Consider the following 21,346-nt stretch of genomic DNA (forward strand, 5'->3'; position numbering starts at 1 on the left):
ACCCGGTAAGTGGGAGTGTGTGGCTTTTGCCCCCAGGGTGAGAAGCCGCTGAGATGCCATGCACAGCCAGCCAGTGCCATGTGGCAGCTTCAGCTCCTGTCCTGCAGAGTGTAGGGGGTCCAAGCGACCAGATAATCGCTCCTGCTTTAACCTGCTTGGATCTGGATTGCAGTCTAGGGTGGAAGTCCTGGGGTGTGTGCCAGAGCATGTGGAGACCTCAGAGAGGGCACCCATCTAATACCTCCAGAAGCTGAGCAAACCCCAGCAATCGGGACAAAAGCTCCCCTGTCTAGGGGCAGAGTCCTACAGTGGCAAAAAGCCCAGGGGTCAAGTGAATGAGGGGCAACATGACCAGGCAAAGGAAACAAAGCAGACAGAAGATTCCAACATTAGACTCCTATTTTGGGGACAAAAAGGAGCAAAGCATGGAACAGGAGGAAGACAGTGAATTCAGAACTCCTGCATCAAAAGCTTCAAAGGAAAATGTGATCTGGTTACAGGCCATAGAGGACCTTAAGAAGCAGATAAGAGAAGTGGAGGAAAAATTGGGAAGAGAAATGAGAACAATGCAAGAAAATTATGAAATGAGAGTCAACAGCCTGACTGAGGAAAATAACACCTTAAAAAATAAACTAACTTAAATGGCAAAAGAGGCTCAAAAAGGAAATGAGGAGAAGAATGCCTTAAAAAGCCAAATTTGCCAGATGGAAAAAGAATCTCAAAAGCTCACTGAGGAGAATAATTGCTTCAGAATTAGATTGGAGCAAATTGAAGCTAATGACTTTATGAGAAATCAAGATGCTGTTAAACAGATCCAAACAAATGAAAGAATAGAAAGCAATGTGAAATATCTCATGGGAAAAACCACTGAGCTAGAAAATAGATCCAGGAGAGATAATTTAAAAATTATTGGACTACCTGAAAGCCATGATCAAAGTAAGAACCTAGAAATCATCCTCCAGGAAGTTCTCAAAGAAAACTGCCCTGATGTTTTAGAACCAGAGGGCAAAATAGAGGTTGAAAGAATCCACCGATCACCTCCTGAAAAAGATTCCCAAAAGAAAACTCCTAGGAATATCATAGCCAAATTCCAAAATTCCCAGATTTAGGAGAGAATATTGCAAGCAGCCAGGAAGAAACAATTTGAATATTGTGGAAACACAGTCAGGATAACCGAGGATCTGTCAGCTTCTACACTGAGGGATCGAAGGGCTTGGAATATGATATTCCGGAGGGCAAAGGAGCTGGGATTAAAACCAAGAGTCACCTACCCAGCAAAACTCAGTATCATGTTTCAGGGGAAAATATGGTCATTCAGTGGAATAGAGGACTTTCAAGCATTCTTGCTGAAAAAACCAGAGTTGAATAGAAAATTTGACATTCAGATACAAGAAGCAAGAGAAACATGAGAAGGTAAACAGGGAAAAGAAATCATAAGGAACTTATCAAAGTTGAACTATTAACATTCCTACATGGAAAAACAATAATTGTAATTTATGAAACTTTTCTCAGTAGTTGAAGGGACACACACACACACACATACACACACACACACACACACATATATATATATATATACATATGTCGATATATGAGGGTATATGCGCATATGAATTCATATGTGAATGTGTGTATATATGTTTACAGATATACATAGATAGAGGGCACAGGACCAATTTAACAGGAGGGGATGATAGTTAAAAGGTGAAATTAAGAGGTGAGAGAGGAATATAATGAGAGGAGATGGGGAGAGACAGAATGGGGTACACTATCTCATATAGAAGAGGCAAGGGAAAATGGTTACAATGGAGGGGAAGAATAGGAAGGCCAAAGGGAATGGGTCAACCTTATTCCCATTGAATTTGGCTTGAGGAGGGAATGAAATACACACTAAATAGGGTATCTCACCCTCCAGGAGAGTAGGGGGGGAGGGCATGAGAGGGGGGATGATGGAAGGGAGGGCAGGCTGGGGGGAGGGAAGTTGGAAGCACCCACTTTTGAAAAGGGGCAGGATCAATTCAGAGAATAGAACAAGTGGGAGGTGGGGTAGGAGGGAGGGAAATATAGTCAATCTTTTACAATATATCTACTATGTTATTGTTTTGCATTAGCCACACATGTACAACCTATACTGAACTGCTTATCTTCCCATTAAGGGTGGGTGACAAGGGAGGAAGGTAATGAACCTGGAATTCAAAGTTTTAAAATCAAATATTCAAATATATATATATATATATATACATATATATATTTATGTATATATATATATATGCTATTATTAATACTATTTTACATGTAATTGGGAAATAAGATATACAGGCACTGGGGCATAGAGATCCACTGGAAAAGTCGAAAGGGGTATGGGAGAAAATATGGGAGAGAGCAGATTGGAGGAGGGGATATCCTGTAGGACTGCTATTTTGGGGCAGTGGGTAAGGGAAAAATGGGGAGAAAATTTACAACTGAAAATCTGGTGGAAATGAATGATGTACATTATAAATTAATAAAGCATTTTGAAAAAAATGTTTCTTAAAATATATTTATCGGCCCCAGATTAAAAATAAACTAGGATATAGATTAATAAAATCTCTTGCCTTTTCCCCTCTCTCCCTACCTTAGTCACACAGAGGTGGAAAAATGGAACTAAACTGAGCAATGGACACCAAGTAGAGAGTAGTATGAATGTTCTGTAGTTTGGGGTAGCAGTGTGCTCAGGACTCTTTAGTCCTAAAGTGTTTAAACTACCATTTCTCTTTCTTCTCCTCCCTTTTATTGTTAAATTTATTGAAAAATCTAACCACTGCTTCTGCTTTCTTACTATCTAATCACCGCTCAAATCCTTGCAATCCCCACAACTCTTCTGAAAGTTTTCTTCTAAAGGCCCCCATTCGACATCCTCAATGGTTTTCATTTAGTATCTTTATTAGCCTTTCTGTAGCATCTGAAACAGTCGACCACTGCCTTTTTCTGGATACTTTCTGCTCTTTTGACTGCTATAACAGCTCCTTTTTTCTTTTTCTCATAGCTCTCTGATCAATCTTTCACTGATTTTTCTTTTAATGTTCTAGCCTTGTCTGCCTTCTATTCTCTCTCTCTCTCTCTCTCTCTCTCTCTCTCTCTCTCTCTCTCTCTCTCTGTCTCTCTCTCTCTTTGCCTTTTGGAGGACAATTGGGGTTAACTTGCCCAAGGTTACACGGCTAGTTTTTTTATGTGGGTGTCAAGTGTCTGAGGCCAGAACCCAACTCAGGTCCTGCTGACTCCGGTGCTGGTGCTTTACTCACTGCGCCACCTAGCTGCCCCTCTTCTATTCTCTTTATGGACTCTCTAGGGACGGCCAGGTAGAATAATGAGTAAGAGCACCAGCTCCAGTGTCGGGATGACCTAGGGATCGAATCTGGGCTCAGACACTTAGCACCCACCCAGAAACACCTGGCCGTGTAACCTTGAGCAAGTTACTTAACCCCAATTGCTTTTAAAAAAAAATAGACTCTCTATCATGGCAAAATCACTCACTCTTATGGCTTAAATTTATATTCAGATGACTCTTAAATTTATATTTCCTATCCTGACCTTTCTTTAGGGCTCCAGACTTACATCTTAAACTTAGGATTTTTGAAGACCTTTAGTAAGTCATGCAAATGCCCTGGGGCTCAGTTTCCTCAACTGTACAATGAAGGGGCTTGAAATAGACTAGATAGCCTCTGAGGCCTCTCCTAGCTCTTGATCTATAATTTTCTCAAAGTTACTCTCTCTAAAATCATCAATGATTTCCTAAGTGTCAAATTCAGTTAATCTTACTTCAGTCCTTATCCTGCCTAATCTCTCTGAAGCATTTGACATTACCAACCACCTCCATCTTCCGGATATGATCTCTCCTGGTTCTTTAACTTTCCTGCTGGTTCCTTCCTCATTCTCTGACTGATCCATTGAGGTATATGTGGTATATGTGCTCTAAGGTTCTGTCCTTCACACTTTTCTCTTCTTTCTCCTCACTATCTCCTCTCTGTGTTCTGTTCTCTCAGAAATAGAATTCTCTTCCATGGCTTAAAATAATTTCCCTTTGCAAATAACTCCAAAATACCTCAGGCCTGATCTCTTTACTGAGCCTGAATCTTTAGTTATCGTCTGTCTCTGTCTGGATATCCTACCAGCACCTCAGACTCAATCTGTTCAAAATCAAGCCTCTTACTCCCCACTCCAATAAAACTTACTCCTTCCTCTGAATGCACTATTTCTTTGACCATTCACCTTATAGCTCCTTAAAAAATGCTATTTTGACCCTTTTCTCCCTTGTAATTTCAATTCTATCACCAAGTCCTGTTGATTCAGCCTCCATAATCTTTTGCATAATTCCATTCCATTCTATTCTCACTGCCATTACCTTTGCACTAACCACTTTGATTATTACTGTAGCCTCCTAATGGGTCTTCTTGTTTCCAATATTTCTTTCAACTCATCCTTCACACAGATACTAAATTAATCTTCTTTATGCATATGTCAGATTATGTCATACCTCTACTCAAAAACCTTCAATAGTTTTCTATCATGAATGGAATAAAAATAAGACTCTTATTTTGGCATTCAAGACTCTTTGCAATCTGGTATCACCCTACCTTCCAGCCTTATCTCATACTAGTCACTTCAACATATTTCATGTTTGAAACAAAACTAAATGTCCCTTGTACACATCCAATGCTTCATATGTCTTATATATTTGCCCATATTATTATTATTATTATTTTAAAGCAATTGGGGTTAAGTAACTCGCTCAAGGTTACATGGCCAGTTATTTCTGGGTGTGGTACTAAGTATCTGAGCCCGGATTCAATCCCCAGCTCATCCCGACACTGGGGCTGGTGCTCCTACTCACTGTGCTACCTGGCCACCCCTTTGCCCTCATTATTTTATTTAGAATAATTCTGCCCATTCTTCAAAAGCTTGTTTAAATGCCACATTCTCCAAAGTCTTCCTTAATCCTTTCAGTCAGAACTGATATTTTCTTACACCTTGCTCAGAAATTTCTGTGCATTTAACTTAAATGTTTATCATTATCTATTTTGTATTATATTTACTTATATTTTAATACCATTCTCCCTACTAGACTGTTTAATAATTGCAGGTACCATGTCTGATTTAACTTTGTATTTTCTCCAGGGTCCTTATGTGATAGGCAGTTAATAATTCTTAAATCTGAATTGGAGGAGAAGGGGTTTATCAGGCAATGTAAGTGATATAAAAACAAAAGATATAAGGAAAAAATTAACTTTAAAACTTTAAAAAGCTATGTAAATTGGAGTTGTTATTTCTTCTGACTTGTAGAGTATTAGCCAAATTTGTTTGAACTGTGTATAAAGTAACTTCTAGTTGGAATAAGGGTGTGTGTGTGTGTGTGTATGTGTGTATTAATAAATCACATGAATTATATAATATATGGACTTTGAAAATAAGAAAACATTTTTTTCTTTTCTTCATCTTCATTCTTCTTGACGTTTTTTGGGCAGCATTTGACACTCTTTCCATCCTAGGTTTTTCTAACACTGCTTTCTTCTACTTCTCAGTAAGTCCACTCCTCAGTCTTCTTTGATGGATCTTCTTTTAACTATAGGTGTATCTCAAGCCCTCCCCTCTTTTCTATATTCTTTTACTTGACCTTGGCTACAGCTTCCTTGGGTCCAATTATCATTTCTACATAGAGATCTATTTATCTGGCCCTAGTCTTTCTCCTGACCTCCAGTCAATCCTGCATCATCAAATGCCTATTGGACATTTTGAACTGGATGTCCTCTAAGCATTTCATTATTTTTTCACCCTAATCCCACCTCTCCTTCAGACTTCTATACTACCGTCAATTGGTCTCCCAAACTACAGTTCCTTTCCACTCCAATCTATCCTCCATATAGCTGCCAGAGAAGTTTTTCCCAGGCCCTGGGGTTGCCTATGTCACTCTTCTGCTCAGTATACTCTATTGGCTTCTTATCATCTCCAGGGTCAAATGTAAACTTCTGTTCTGGACTTTGAAAACCCTTGGCAAGTTTGCCCCTTCTTACACATTAGGCACTCCCTTCCATGGACTTTATAGTCCAACCATATTGGGCTTCTTGCTGCTCTTCATAAACCACACTCTGCACTGTCTCCTAACTTTGCACTGGCTGTCCCTCCTGGCGAGGATACTTTTCCAACTCACCTCCACTTCTTATAACTTCTGACTTACTTCAGAAAACTTAGCTTAAGTTTCAGCTTCTACAAGAAGTCTTTCCTCGTCCCTACAGCTACTATGCTACTCCCTTCCCCTTTAAGTTTGCTTATATCTACTTTATATGTAATACATAGTCTCCCCCATTTGAAAACATAAACTCCTTGAAGGCAGAAACTATTTTTGCTTCTTTTTTTGTTTTTGTTTTTTTTTTATGTCCTTAATGTAAGGGGCACATAATTAGAGATTACTTTTTTTTATTTTTTAAAAGGAAGAATTGTATTTGTAAGGCAACAAATAGTGTATTCTCTGGGAAGGATTCTTTCTGATAGGAATAATACAGCATGACTAATTGATGTCATGTGGCCATTTAAACCATCTCTCCTTATACCTGATTCCTCCAATTCTCTTCTGTGCCTCTTTCTTTCAAAATACCTAAACACAAAAGCTTCAGTAATGGAAACAGCCTTGAATCTTAAAGAAATACTACTTTGTGTTTCACATTTAGTGTTATATCTTTGTGTTCTACATGATTATTGTAATTGTTTAGTCATTTCAGTCATATCTGACTCTTTGTGACCCAATTTGGGGTTTAAGCGGACACTGGAGACACTGAAATGGTTTGCCATTTCTTTCTCCAGCTCATTTTGCAGATGAAGAAGCTAAGGCAAATGGGTTAAGTGACTTGCCCAGGGTCACACAGCCAGTAAGTGCCTAAAATCAAATTTGAACTCAGGGCTTCTTGACTACAGGCCTGGTACTCTATCCACTGCACTGCCCATTTTCCCATTCCACATGATGGATACACAAAACCATTGTTGTTAGGTATACCAGGCCCAGTCTAGCCTTCATGTCAGACACACTAGTAGTGTGATCTATGTACTGTGGAGATTATATCAGATTTGGAGGCAAAGGACCTGGGATGAATTTCCAGGTCTACTGCTTAATACCTGTGTCACCTTGGGCAAGTCACTTGATCTCTGAGCCCGATTCCTCATCTCAAAAATAAAGGAGTTGGATTAGATGACATGCAAAGTTCCTAATAGACCTAACCTGATGATGCTGGGCTGACAAACAGAACTGTATCCTAGTGTGGGCTCTCACACTCTTGGGCCATTCTACCTCATCATCTAAGTTTACCGGACCTCACGCATTTATGAAATTATGTTCAGCTATGGGATCTCTAAGGTCCCTTCCAACCCTGAGCTTCTTTGTAAATCTTAGACCTTTCCCTTGGCCACAGAGCACAGCATCGAGTATAGCCAACACCCTTCATTACTAACTTACATTCTCCCTCCTCCCTCTCCAGGAGTCCTTCACTAGTCTAAAGGGTCCTTCTAAAATAGCCCTCTGAGCCTCTTTGGATTTGGAGGTACCTGGTACTTGGTCTACACAGCTTTCTTCAGATTTTTAAAGAAATGGAAAGTGGAAGAGACAAAGTTTTCAAGGGAGTTCCCACTTGGCAAATTCTGGGGAATAAATCACAAATTTGCTCCTCTGCAAAAGGGTGCCTGGTCAAAGAGTGGAGTGTTTTCTGTTGTTAACTGGCCATGTGCTTTTAGACACACTACTCTCTGGGTTTCCATTTCCTTTTCTGTAAGATGAAAGATTGGTCTTGATGATTCCTTTCCAAATAATAATAATAAATATAGTTCCAATTCTTTGCAGCTTACATGGAAATTGACTCAATACAATTCCATTATAAACTATAAATGTGTATTCCAATTATTAATCAGGGCCTGTGTCAGATAAAATGTTGGGATGATAGAAATTAGGCCACTTGGGGAGTATAGTGTATATTAGCACCCAGCCGTTGTGTTTCTCAATTAACACGCTGTGGCAACACTATTGCATGACACCATTCCACCTCCTTCCTGTCCCAATTGGGATTTTTGACATGTCACAGCTGAAGAAATATTTGACTTTACTTATCAGACTGACAAACAGCTGAAATCCTTTATAACTCTACCACACTTGAGAACTTTAATTTCAGGACAGCTCATACAGTGCTTTACAATAAATTGTTTGCATAGAAAGTCACAAAGCTATGTACAAGAGATCCACATAGAAAAATATTTATTTAACAGATTTCAATTGATCATTTACCATGCATGATTAAAGGGATGACAGGGCACTAGATAGCAATTGCCCCCAGTGGCACCTACTTCTAGTACAGAGTGGTATCCTAAAGCTCCCAGTGAGGGTTATTTATTTTATTAATATATGTCATCTTAGCTAATTATATAGTCTTTCTTCTTGCATGGAAGCTTGCAGGTAGAGAAGGAGTAGAATAAGGTGGAACTAATATTTATCATATGGACTCTGAGCTCCCCACAACCTCTGCCCTCAATATGGTAGATGGTACCATATTGGTAATGGAACTCCTAACTGAGCTGTGGCCAAGACAGATCATCATACAGTCTATCTCTATGGGCAGAAGAAACCATCCATGTGATTAACATTTGTTTTTTTTTTAAAGCTATGGGTCTGAGCTCCATCTGGTGAATTTCAAAAGTGAAATGAAAGTAAACTGATATAGTTCTTCTGCCCCTCTTTTTTTGTCTTTTAATAGGAAAAGTACAGGTTTGCTCAGTCATAATTGAACTAACAGATGAGCAGAGAGGATGATTATCATATCTTTTCTCCACCCTACACCGCAACAGCACTGCCCCATTTATCATTTCTGAAACCCAGGAAAGAAAAAGCAGGAGGCAATGGGAGGTAGCTCCCTGATGAGACCCAAACCCCATTGTGTGGGGTACACCTGTATCTCCAGCATCCAAAATGTTCCATTTCCCAAACTCCTTTGAGGGTTTCTTTGGCAAAATTGGCAGTAGTCTTACCAGTTAAGATAGCTGGCCACCTGTTAGCTATTAAGGAACTTGCCTGCAGCTGATCCAATTATCTTCTTAAGCCCATCCAAGCAAACAGTGGGTGGTTTGGCAATGTACGCCTTATTGTACACTGCTTGGTTCATGGTTATTTTGGCAAAATTCAAAGAGAAAATGAAAGAGGGGAAAGAGAGTGATGAAAAGAAGGAAGAATTGCAGAAGAAAAGGAAGAGAATTAAAAAAAAAGAAAAGAAAGGAAAGATTAAAGAGAGGAAGTCTAGTGATAAAAAGAAAAGGATACATGAAAAAAGAGGAGAAAGGAGAGAGAGAATGAAGGAATATAAAAGCATTTATTCATCATTTCCTAAATGTCAAGCACTGTGCTAAGTAGGAATACAAATAGATAAAGCAAGACATTCTCGGCTCTCTAGGAAGACAATGTTTAAGGGGGGAGACAATATTTAAGAGAATTCAGTTGTAGGGTAGACTAGAAAAGCCTGGAAATGTTAAGGGTTCAGCTACAGGGTGGAAGACAATGTTTAGAGTTTTTTATGGTCCATCAGCAGGTCAGATGACTCACAGTGCAGATGGTAAGGCCTGGAGGACTTTAGGGAACTTAGTTAATGCTGACTTTGGCTATGAAAAGATAAAAAAAAATTGGTTTGTAATATACTGGAAGAAAAGTAAAGTAAATGGATGGTGATGAGAACAAATGCAAAGTATTTTCTAGTAACTATGTCAGTGGGGATTTCTTAAAGTTTTCTTAAAGATTTCTTGGGTAGTTAGATATTCCACTAAGGTTGGTGTTGATAGAGATTACTTCCTTGTTTACCTTGTGACAAAATACAATCCCTCCAATGAGGCAAGGTCAGTGGATCAAAACAAAAAGAGAAATTGGGAAAGAGCCAACAGTTTATTGACTGCATTTTTTTTCTTTTTGACTCCTGACTCAAATATATGCTTGATTTTCCCTCTCAACTGATCTTTAGGTGTTAGCTGACAAGTGTTCCATTACTCACTCTTCCATATGCAAGTTAATTTAATTTCCAGGAAAAACAACACAACATCAAACCCAAGTTGTGTATGTTAGTACTCACAGCCACCAATTACTCAACCAATCCAATGGTGATTGTGTTGGGTTCCATACCAGGCTCTGTTCACTGTTTCTTTATCAAGAATTGGTAGGACGGTCTGGAGAAATTAACCTTGAAAGTGTGATGATTTCCCCAGCTCCTCACAATCCTAACCCTGCCAACTTTTGCTTGACGGTACCCAAAATCAAAGTGCCTTCTGACTTCTCTTACTCTTTACAAATATTTTTTTAAGGCTAACTCCCAGGATAGATGATCAGGGTTGAAGAGTTATTAGAATATTTTGTGCAGGAAGAAGAGTTAAAAATAAATCAGTTTTTTTTTTAGTTACATTAGAATAAATAGTATATGTTACTTTCTTGTCCCCATCTTCCCTATCCTCTACGATAATTATCTTTGAATTTTCACAAACCCAACTCTTTATAGTAGGAATGGAACACCAAGTATATAAAAAAAGAAAAAAAACAACACTTTAGAACCTTTTGAGTCCTACAAAGTGGATTTTTTTAGAAAGAAATCATAAGACTGCCAAATCTTTTCAGGTCATCAGAGTAAAATTTGATTGGGAGCTACCTCCTTAGACTAATATTCTTCAGATCTGATGTTGCTATGTACAGGAAACCAATAACCCAAATATGACTTTGGTTCTTTGAGTCTTCTGAAAAACATTTATGTATTTTGCTTTATACAGCATGTTATACTTGAAACGGTCCAAGCCATTATATACACATAGGACCCTGATTTATCCCAGCAGGTCTTTCTCAGTAAGATCCAAAATAAGGGTAACTGATCATTAAAAAGTATTGGGAGGATATCAGTAATTCACTATTTCAATGCAAATTATTTTCCTAAGGCTACATTGATACTTCAAGGAGGGGAAAGTTGGAAATTATTGTCTCTTATTTCCAAAAGGGATTAAGAATGCTGATGGGATAGTCCTGCAGCCTGCTTTCAATTTGAGATTAGAACCTAAAATATAGGGACAGCATTGTATAATGGAATTAGCAATGAAGTTATAAGTCAAGTAAGATGAGGTCTGTGATTGATTCTGCCACCAACTAAGTCTGTGACTTATATCATGTCACCTCTTCAGGCCTCATTTTCATCTGTAAATTTAGGAGTAAGATTAGACCCTCTAAGGCTCATTTACCACCCTAACATTCTTTGATTCTCAGATGAATTAAAGGAAACTACAAACACTTATCCCCACTTAAAGGATGGGAGGAAAAAACCCAAGTACAGAGTGAGATATATATCAATGCCACCAAGTGTCAGATTGCATAGCTTAATGCAACTTTGAAGATTAAGCCAAGCAGATGGATTCTAACGTCAAAATTTCAAGCTTCATTGAAGTAGGCTGTCGGACATCTGCATTACTTCTGTTTTTTAAACATTATTCCATTGAGAGTAAATCTGTCTTATCCTCTAATAGCCCTTATCATTTTAGTGTGCTGATGAAGGATGAAAAAATGAAAGTAGTTAATGCAGAAAAATAGTTAAGATGCAAGCAAAGGTATTTCTTAACCCAGAGTACAAGATTGTTTGGAATACAACACATATTTATCAGTGATTATGGTTGAATAGTTTACCTGTTTTCCATGAGTGAGTTTGGCTCACTGATCTTCATTCAAGTTCACCCCAAAGTTGAGTGTATTTTACATATTACATAACACAAAACAACACTTCATAGATTTTCCAAGGTAATTACACAAGTTCAAATTGATTGCATTTCAACATAAATCTACCAAAATCTTTAATATGCTATATTAAAGCATGAACAAGACTCTACAGCTTTTTCTTGGAGCTGCACAGTAGCTAGGAATATGATTGTGACCATAGTACTCATTCATAAAAACACATGGCACAGAAAATAATGCCTGTTGTTTCAATGCATAAAAGTTACTTGTTGTTATAAAAATGACAAATTCTTCATAAAGGGGACTAAGTTTCTCCCTGAAACACTAACCTTTATCACATGGTCCAAGGGCACACATGTCTCATATTTGTCATGGACTATATCTGTATACTTAATGCTTAGCTTTCTTGAAAAAAAATTACTTTTGAAAATGCAGAGTTACTAATTTATCCTTTCCACTCTCAGGGGATCAGAGGTAATTGTATCATCTTTGCCAAGTGGTTCAAGTATAGATAGTTCTTTTGACATAGGCAGGGAATTCATAAGGATAGAAAACAACATAACCCAATTCTTGTGCTTATGTGTTCTGGCCTCAGATGTGGAATCTAGAATCACCTAATATATCTTCATATGAAAACATGGGATAGACTTATTCTCTTAATGCCAAGCCCTACAGAATAAAGTCATGGGCTACAAGAATCAGAGGTGGAAATCTTTAGACAAATGGGAGAAGCTTCTTTTAAGTCTTCCTGGTCAGAGGATCTGAGTATTGAGAGCTAGACAGGATGTTAGAGGTCATCCAATCCCTTCCTTTTAGAGATGAAGAGACTGAGAGCCCAAGAGGTAAAGTGACTGACCCCAAGGTCTTTTTTTGATAACGTCCTTTGATTTATAGCTAATGATTAGTGCCATGTATTATGTGTGTTTGTGTATGTGTGTGTGGCCAATGTTAAGGGTATGATGGTGGTGGTGGAGGTTTGAGCTTGGAAGTGGTACAAAGGCCCACCCTAAAAACTGGTCTTTGATGGTAGAATGGTCACCAGTCAAGGACAATAGCCATGCCCATTTAAAAGGGGGCTTGTAAAAAAGTCCAAGAAAACAAGGAACAGTAGTTAATACCAAAATAAAATAACCTTCTTCATTATCTGACCTTGCCCTACAACTAGGTTTTTCTATTCTAGTCTCAGATATCCTTTTCCTTAGCTTTAAAATACTGTGTTATATGAAACTCATGCCTGCTCTCATTTCTCCCCCTTGGATTTCCATTTCCTGGATTGTACAACTACCCGCAATGTAGCGCAACACGATAAAACCATGTATTCAATTTTTCATATTTTGGGAAATCAGTTGTTAGATGAAGACAGTTGTGCATAGGCCCTGAAATTCAATGATGGAGGGAAAGAACCTACTTTTTCAAGGAATGTAACTTCTGTTTCATGAAGGCAGACCTCCTGTCTTCACAGTTAATGAGCTGAACCTTTCAAGTAGTGGTGCTGAGATAGAAACAGTAACATTATAGAAACTGGAAGATAAACAGAACACATGAAACTCCAGTGCTTCTCAAAGTAGTTATATGCCATCTATTTTCTAAGTAAGCAATACCTTTCTCCCCAGTTAGAAAAAAAGTGATTTTTTTTTTTTCAGTTCATTATCTATAATTAGATAATTCAGCCTATCTGGGTCAGAGTGTTTTCATCTTTTAAAAATCATATCATTATGGTTTAGTTAAGTTTCCTAGTTTTATATTTAGAATTATTGGGTGTTTTTGAGGGGCATCTCTCATGTGGAGAAGAAATTATAAGAATAGCTAACATTTAGATAGCACTTACTGCATGCCAGGAACTCTGCCAAACACTTGATGATTATTATCTTATTTAACCCTCAGAATAGTCCTGAGAGGTAGGTGCCATTATCATCTCTATTTTACAGATGATAAAATTAATGGTAAAAAAGAGGCTATGTGACTTGCTTAGAGTCCCATAGCTAGTAAGTGTCTGAGGCAAGATTTGAACTCAGGTCTTTCTAAGTCTGGGCCTGATCCATTGTACCACCTCACTGGAAATAAATCTTGACATCAGAAAGTGTTAAAAATTTAAATGGTCACAAAATGACCAAGGAGTCTATGAAATAGTCATCATTGATTCATTTTTTTTTTCCTAAGTGAATTCACTTATCCTCTAGACCTGATGTTGGGTGAGCAGTGCTTTTCCCAGAATCACCACTGAGAACCCACCCAAGGCACGCACATCTACTACTGAGCAAAGAGAGGCCAAGACAAACCCAAGGGGGATCGCCAATTCTGGCTTTCGTAAACATGTTTACTTCTCCTGAAGCAGTTTTTATTATAGAAAATATTCATTTTTGATCTCAAACAGGAAGAGACCATTGGCAGCAATTGTTTCCCTATGGCTTGTTAGTGATTGGCATGTTTGAAAGCAATAAGGAATCTTGCCTTTTGTTGTGTTATCCAAATGTAAAGAAACATAACAGAAAAAAGCTTTTTGAAAAACCAAACTAAGCACTTCTATGAAATGCTTCTCATCAAATGGGAGTTGCCTCTAGGACTCCATTATCATTTCATGAGGGGCAGCATGGTATAGAGGAGAGTTAGAAGATCGAGGTTCAAGTCTTTGCTCTTGAACTAGCTAAGTGATTACAAGGAAATACTATAGCAATGTGGATTCTTCTCAGTATGGCTAAATGTCTCCTCAGCAGCAGAAAGGACCTTGATGAAGATAAGTGGACTTCAGCTCTCCCTTCGTTACTTATCCAGTGTAAACAAGCAGTCAAGGCATTTGTTGTTAAGTATATCGCCTATGACATCTCATGCTCCATCAAAGTATTATAACTATCAATGGTCATATACATAAGGGTCCTGAAAGTATATGTGAATGTATAGACATAAATACAGCTTTTGATTATACCAGAGGGTACTTAATAATTATAATTTATAAATAGTTACATGAATGCTCTCTCCTCTTTGGGAGTCCATTATTTTTCTAGATTATAGAACTGAGAGGGAAGAGGCATGGTAAAGACCTGTGAAGGACTCAAGTCCCAAGTCAAGTCATATTAATTTTAAGGTTAACCATTAAAACAAATCCTTTCCTAGGGGGAGGGAGATAATGAATGAAAAAGTGCTGTGAAAACACAAAATGTGCCATAAAATGTCAACCATGGGGATGGTAATTATTGAGCACTAAATGGCACCTATATACTCATGACATAAGCCATTCAAAAATCTGATTCTACTTGAATTTAATAATAATCCAACATAATTAAGTGAATATCCATTCCCATCAAAAAGGTATATATGCTTATATATACACTTCCATTCGACTTAAAAATATTCTCTCTAGGAGGAAGTTTGCCAAAAATAATGCCAACTCTACATCTTGTAAAATATAAAGTCTAGTCTTTTACCAGCATTGCCAAATCTAATATGGCTATATTTTTAAAAGGAAGAAAAAGGAAACAAGAACAAACCAAAGTTATAGACCACAAAAAATGTTTTCCAAGGATACAATGAAACCATGTTAAAATGGACATCAGCAGGTATAAATAAGCCCCACCTATACATTTAATGTTTTATTTTTTTAATATAGCCAATTTCATTGGCCTTGAAATAGTGTTATTTTTTGGCTAGTGGCAGGAAAATCTGTCAAGCAAAACATTGAAAAATTGGTACCATTTCCTAGCTGGGAAGTGCAGAACTGAGAGACTAAATATTTTATGATTTTTTTTTCACATGCTGTTTTTTCTCTCTCTTTCTTTCCCTTTACACACTCAGGTCTGATTGTTGTGACTCTAGCAGTATGCTGGATGCCAAACCAGGTTCGAAGGCTCATGGCTGCAGCAAAACCAAAGCAGGATTGGACTCGTTCCTATTTCAAGGCATACATGACTCTCCTTCCCTTTGCCGATACCTTCTTTTACCTCAGTTCTGTCATCAACCCGCTTCTATACAACATCTCATCTCGGCAGTTCCGCAAGGTGTTCAGCCAAGTCCTCTGCTGTCGCCTGACTCTTGAGCATGCCAACAAAGAGAAACTGCTTCGGGCCCATTTGAATTCTACAACCAGCAGTGGCCGCTCTTCCCGCCCATTGATCTTCATTTCATCATGGCGCAATGCCTCTGCAAGGAGAACTAACAAGGTTTTCTTAAAAACTTTTCAGAGTGAGGCCAAGCCTGACTCTGGGCTTCAGCAATTGAGTCTTGAATCACTAGAGCCTAACTCAGAAAGCAAACCACCGGAGGTTGCCCCAGAGCCCCATGTAGGTGCAGAGAACAACCTGAGGGAAAATGAAGTATGAATTCCAAATAAGGCAGTCATTATTGATTGACCCTTTCCCACCCCACAACCCCTTGAAGCAAAACAAAACAAAAATACTATGAAAAAAAAAAAGTTGGGAGTTGAGAGACTTAAAATAAATTTATCCACCTTAATGTCATTAAGTGCCGATTTTGAAAAAGCAGACCTGGTTTCTAGTAACACAAAGGGAACATACGATTTCCAATTCTTCATCTCTTACCCCCCCCCCACTCACTTTTAAGTGCACATTGAAAAATCAGTCAAAGATTACAAAAATGTTTCTTTCTGGGATTTTCTTTTTCTTTTTTACACTGCTCATTCATTAAGGATGCAAAGAGAAAAAAAGAACAGCGAAGTCCTGCTTATATATTAAATGTTGCTTCAGAAGATAATCAAGGGGGTTGAGGGAGGACAGAAAGCCAAACCAGCAAGGGTGGGGGTAAAGGGAGCAACCTTCTATCTCAGCAGTGCACTGAGAAGAAGGCCAGTTTCAAGAGAAGAATGGTGGTGGGGAGCCCTGCCCTTGGCATTGCAGCTGAGCTGCCCCTTTTCTTGGGCCGGGGCCCATTGCAGAGTGAGGATTTACAGCAGCTGATACAGACTGAGTTCAATTTCCCTGGGGAGCAGAAGGATTGGTATCCAGCTGAGGCAATGAGACAGGCAGCAGACGATGCACAGGACTTCCGATACAGAATTCCTGGAACACAAAACCAAAAGGCACTTCTATGACCATGCATTGGCTAATAACAAATCTGAAGCCTCCAAGTCTTTCCACACTGCCTGCCCTCCCCCGCTCCCCACAAACCCCCACAGACCTGCTGGACAACTTGACCAAGTCATTTACAGTGTTTGGTCCAATGTGGTTTCCTAAAAAATGCAGATTTGCTAGGACGTCACCTTGATTCTTCTCATCAAAATCTTGAAAGGAAATTTTATTTATCTCAAACCAGATAATGTATCCAACTGAATAAAAGGTTATGGAGGGGGAAAAAAGGTTATGGAGACCATGATGTAATTTTTGTACTGTAAAACATTTAAGACTGTTTAAAACATTTAAGGCTGTCTGCAATTTATTTACAGTTTTGTGTGATGCATAATTCAACATACATGTTATATGTTGTATACATATGTATGTGTATACATATGTATATACACAATATATGCATGCGTGCATGTATTTTAACTGCTCTCTTTAGTGCGCCAGATTCTGTCAAGGAGTTGTATATGTTTACTCTTAGGATCAAATGAGTCTCCTGTGCAAATAACATTAACTTCCTCAGGCCACTGAAGGGTCATCTGAAAGAGCTTTCTTCCATTTTCCTAAAGTTCCTCATTCTCAGGACAAAGACTACAGAAAGAAACTAGCCTATTATTTGTAAGATTTCCAAAGTGTTAACAAATATTCAAAACCTGTCATCATCCATTTATATTTGGTGAGTATACAAGTGCCAGGGGCAAAGTAACTTTTAAACAATTATACACACAACAGGCATGACAGTTAAAAGTCATCAAATTAGATCTTTGGGCAATCAATCAACCAAGTATATATTTTTAGCGTTTAGGATGTGCCAGGTACTGGGGAATATAACTAGAAAAGTGAAACTGTCCCTGCCTTCAAAGATATTACATTCTAAAGGGAAAGACAACATGTATGTAAAGAAGTTGATAAAAAGGTAATGGGGGAGGGGAGAATCACTACTTTCATTCTCAGAGAAGCAGCTGTGATAGAGTGGAAAGATGACTCAATCTGAGGTCAGAAGAGGTGGTTCTGACCTTTACTAACTCTGTGAACTTGGGCATGTCACAGCCCATGTGCCCAAAAGGCCCAGAGGCCCAAGGAAATCACACAACTTGGCCAGAACTACACAAGTAATAATAAAGATAACTTTGGTCCTTATTTTCTAAATCCAGGGCTCTTTCTGCCTATTTTATGGTCACTTGTGGTGGAGGCACTGGGTTCACTATGTCCTACTTTAATTTCATGTGACAGTAATGAGGCAAAAACGAGGTTTTCAAAGTTTATTCAAAGAGATCACAAGAACTAGTTGGCTTTGCCAAACTAGAAAGACTTTGAATATGGTCTAGCTTAGTTCAGAACTTAGTTCTCTGAACTAAGTTATCTAAGTATCACCAGATACTGAATTTTTCTGGCTTCCTAACATCATCTATTAAGACATGAAGAGAGGTGACATTGGTCAGAAACAGGTAAGAATCATTTACCAGCAAACTTTCCTTCTGCGACGAATCAAAACCCTTTATCGTGTGTAGAAATGTTACAGAATATTTTTTTTTTAAAGCAATTGGGGTTAAGTAACTTGCTCAAGGTTACATGGCCAGGTGTTTCTGGGTGGATGCTAAGTGTTTGAGCCCAGATTTGATCCCCAGGTCATCCCAACACGGGGGCCGGTGCTCTTACTCGCTGTGCTACCTGGCTGCCCCCAAAAAGCTTACTTCCCAAGCATTTTATTTTATTTTACTTTTTTGCTTTTTGGAGGAGGAAAGTCAGGGCAGTTGGGGTTAAGTGACTTGCCCAAGGTCACACAGCTAGTAAGTGTTAAGTGTCTGAGGCCATATTTGAACTCAGGTCCTCCTGACTCCAGAGTTAGTGCTCTATTCACTTCACCACCCAGCCACCCCTACAGGATATTTCTGTGACAACAAATAAAAAAAAATGCACAGCACAAAAAGCCAAAATGAACTCTGGTAGGTCCCTCTCTTTGGATTAACTGAGTCACTTGTCTCTGTCAATCAAAAGTTGTCAATTAAAGCTCAAATGCCATCCAGCCTTCTTCAGTGGAAGGTACCACCTTTCTACCAACATTAGACCCCTTTTTTAACAGCTCCCAAAGGCAATCCCCAGCTACATTAATAGTTATCAAAATTTAATGGAGTCAATCTCAATGCTTTAGTTTCCTTTTCTGAAGAAAAATCACCTGTAGTCTATTTCAGCTATAAATCTAGGATAATATGTTCAGATGGTTCTACTATTTAACCCATAATCCTAAACGCTTAAAAAGCAGTGGGGGACTACTGAAGGGCATTTAGAACTATATGGATTGCTGATTCATTTTTAATCAAGATCAGAAAATTCTTTTTCCAGGCATAACTGTTCCTAGAGCAGAGTGAAGTGGAAAGAAAATTGAACCCAAGGTCAAAACACCCAGGTTCTACCACCTTCTAGCTCTATACCCTTGGGCAAATCACAGTGCTCCAATGACATCATCTGCAAAAAGCAATATCCTATCATGGGATTGCTGTGAGAAATAGAATGCATTTTGTAAAACATTAAAGCATTATAGAGAAATTGCTACATACCTAACCTATTATCTGGGACACTTATTTTGGGCAATCTGTAAGTACTGTGTGGTCTGATAGAAAGAGCCTTGGGATAGGAAGGAGGAGATTCCAGTTCCATCCCAATTCTGCTACTAAATAGCCGTGGTGCCTTGGTGAGTTATCTGACCTCTCTAGGTGTGTTTTCCTCATCTGTAAAATGAAGGGGTTAGACTAGATCGTCCTTAAAGTTTAGTTTATGAGTCTGTCAGACCCAGGATCATCACATTTAGAAGTCGAAGGATCTTGAGAGAACGTTTCATTTAATCCCCTTCATTTTGCATATTCAAAAAGTGCAATCCCAAAAGGCTAAATTGACTTTCCCAATGTCCTCTGGATGCTAAGTGGGAGAGTTGCTATTTTGGCTAGAATTTGTTATGAATTGTTACTTTGTGAAAAGAGATAGTTATACTTCTTGTGGGAGCAAAATAAACACATTATTTGGGGAATGGCTAAACAAAATGCACTGTATAAATGTAATGGAACATCACCGTGCTGTATAGAAGATAACCAGGAAGCATCTAGGGAAACACTTAAAGACATAGGCACTGACGCAGAATGAAATGAGCAGAACCAGGAAAGCAATATATATGATGACAACAATATTAATGGAAATAACAAAAAAAAAGACAAAACTGAGGGCTATGCAATTATTAATAACCAAGGATGGCCCAGGAGAATAGCTGAGAAAAATGTCACTTCCTGAAGAGCTGGGTGTGGAATACTGCATGAATTGTCATGCTCAGGTAATGTGTTGGCTAGTTTTGCCAATTGTCTCTCTCTCATTCTCACTCTTGATGGCCTATTGGGTAGAGGAGCTTATTTCAGAAATAAAGTTAGTGTAAAAATGCAAGATTTTTTTTAAAAAAAGTTAACTATTAAAGTCTGTTTGTATCTGTTTTTATCAGGTGATAGTCTTCTGTTCAATCGCATATATGTAAACTGCATTGAAGGCTCATAGATTCTTTTTTTCTGTTGAAGACCAATGTATCACTGTCTTGCCAAAGGAAAGAATATCATGACAGAAGAAAAGATAATGCCATTTTAAGATAGAAAAGGGTTTTATTTCCTTGACTCTCCTTCTCTGTAGTGCATTGGTTGGCTGATTCGTCTATATATCACCTCAATCCTGAGAGACCTCAATGTCTGAGAGTGGGTTAACATTGTTGAGGAAGGATCTCCAGAGACCTCTAAGGTGGTAATGTTACAGATAGGGGAGATACAATCAAGTATTGGGATGACATAAACTGAGATTATGTTAGATAGAGATAGAGAAAAGGGAAACTGAATGGCTCCTTTCTCAAATTTAGAATAAAGCCCCCTTTATCCTCCTTATCAAATTAAAAGCACTATTAAAATAAAAATATGTAAGAAAGTTGGCACAGAATGATTTAGCAATATTTTCTCTGCTTTATGAATAAAGAAATTTTCCCCATCAACTGGATAATTTTATCCAGTTCTTTTCTTAATATTTAGAAACAGTCACTTGCACATCCACAGTGTTATATGGCCTTGGCTTGAAGGCAACACTCTTAAGTGAAGTCTGAATTGATTTGGTATAATATTATCAAGCCCCAAGCTTCCCCATCAACTCCTTCCTGAAACAAGATGTTATATATTAGGGCCACATTCTAGCTAGAGTGCTGAACTAATGAAGAGAGAATTCGGGGAAGTTACAAAACAGAAATAAAGGGAGATGGTGAGGTATGGGGAAAGGAATGAGAAAAAGTGCTTATATCAATGAAAGGGAGAAAAAGAGAGAAAGGAATGGGGGAGTGTTGTGCTCAGCAGGGTTGGATAAGTGGGGAATAGAGGGCACTGACTTTACATAAAGCAGAAGGTAGGTTTGCTTTTCAGAACTAAACTATTGATTACACATAGAGGGAAGAAAGAAGACATGTTTTCTTTGGTTGAGTCTGAATTGTTTTTTTTTTCCCCACATGTTCTAC

General features: G+C 38.4%; 2 protein-coding genes across 2 annotated transcripts in view; one reads left to right on the forward strand and one right to left on the reverse strand.

The window, feature by feature from the left end:
- The window catches only part of GPR39 (G protein-coupled receptor 39), a 288,144-nt gene extending 271,823 nt beyond the window's left edge, over nt 1–16,321 (forward strand). The window contains exon 2 of the mRNA XM_069067788.1: nt 15,542–16,321. Within this exon, the coding sequence (XP_068923889.1) occupies nt 15,542–16,065 (524 nt within the window). The 3' untranslated portion in view covers nt 16,066–16,321. The remainder of the gene's footprint in view (nt 1–15,541) is intronic.
- A 204-nt stretch (nt 16,322–16,525) lies between these two features.
- The window catches only part of LYPD1 (LY6/PLAUR domain containing 1), a 30,945-nt gene continuing 26,124 nt past the window's right edge, over nt 16,526–21,346 (reverse strand). The window contains exon 3 of the mRNA XM_069067789.1: nt 16,526–16,761. Coding sequence (XP_068923890.1) covers nt 16,526–16,761 — 236 coding nt within the window. The remainder of the gene's footprint in view (nt 16,762–21,346) is intronic.

The sequence above is a fragment of the Petaurus breviceps genome, unplaced genomic scaffold (assembly GCF_028583685.1).
Source record: "Petaurus breviceps papuanus isolate PSGF00001 unplaced genomic scaffold, PetGlider_PUasm1.0 90752, whole genome shotgun sequence".
Lineage (NCBI taxonomy): Eukaryota > Metazoa > Chordata > Mammalia > Diprotodontia > Petauridae > Petaurus > Petaurus breviceps.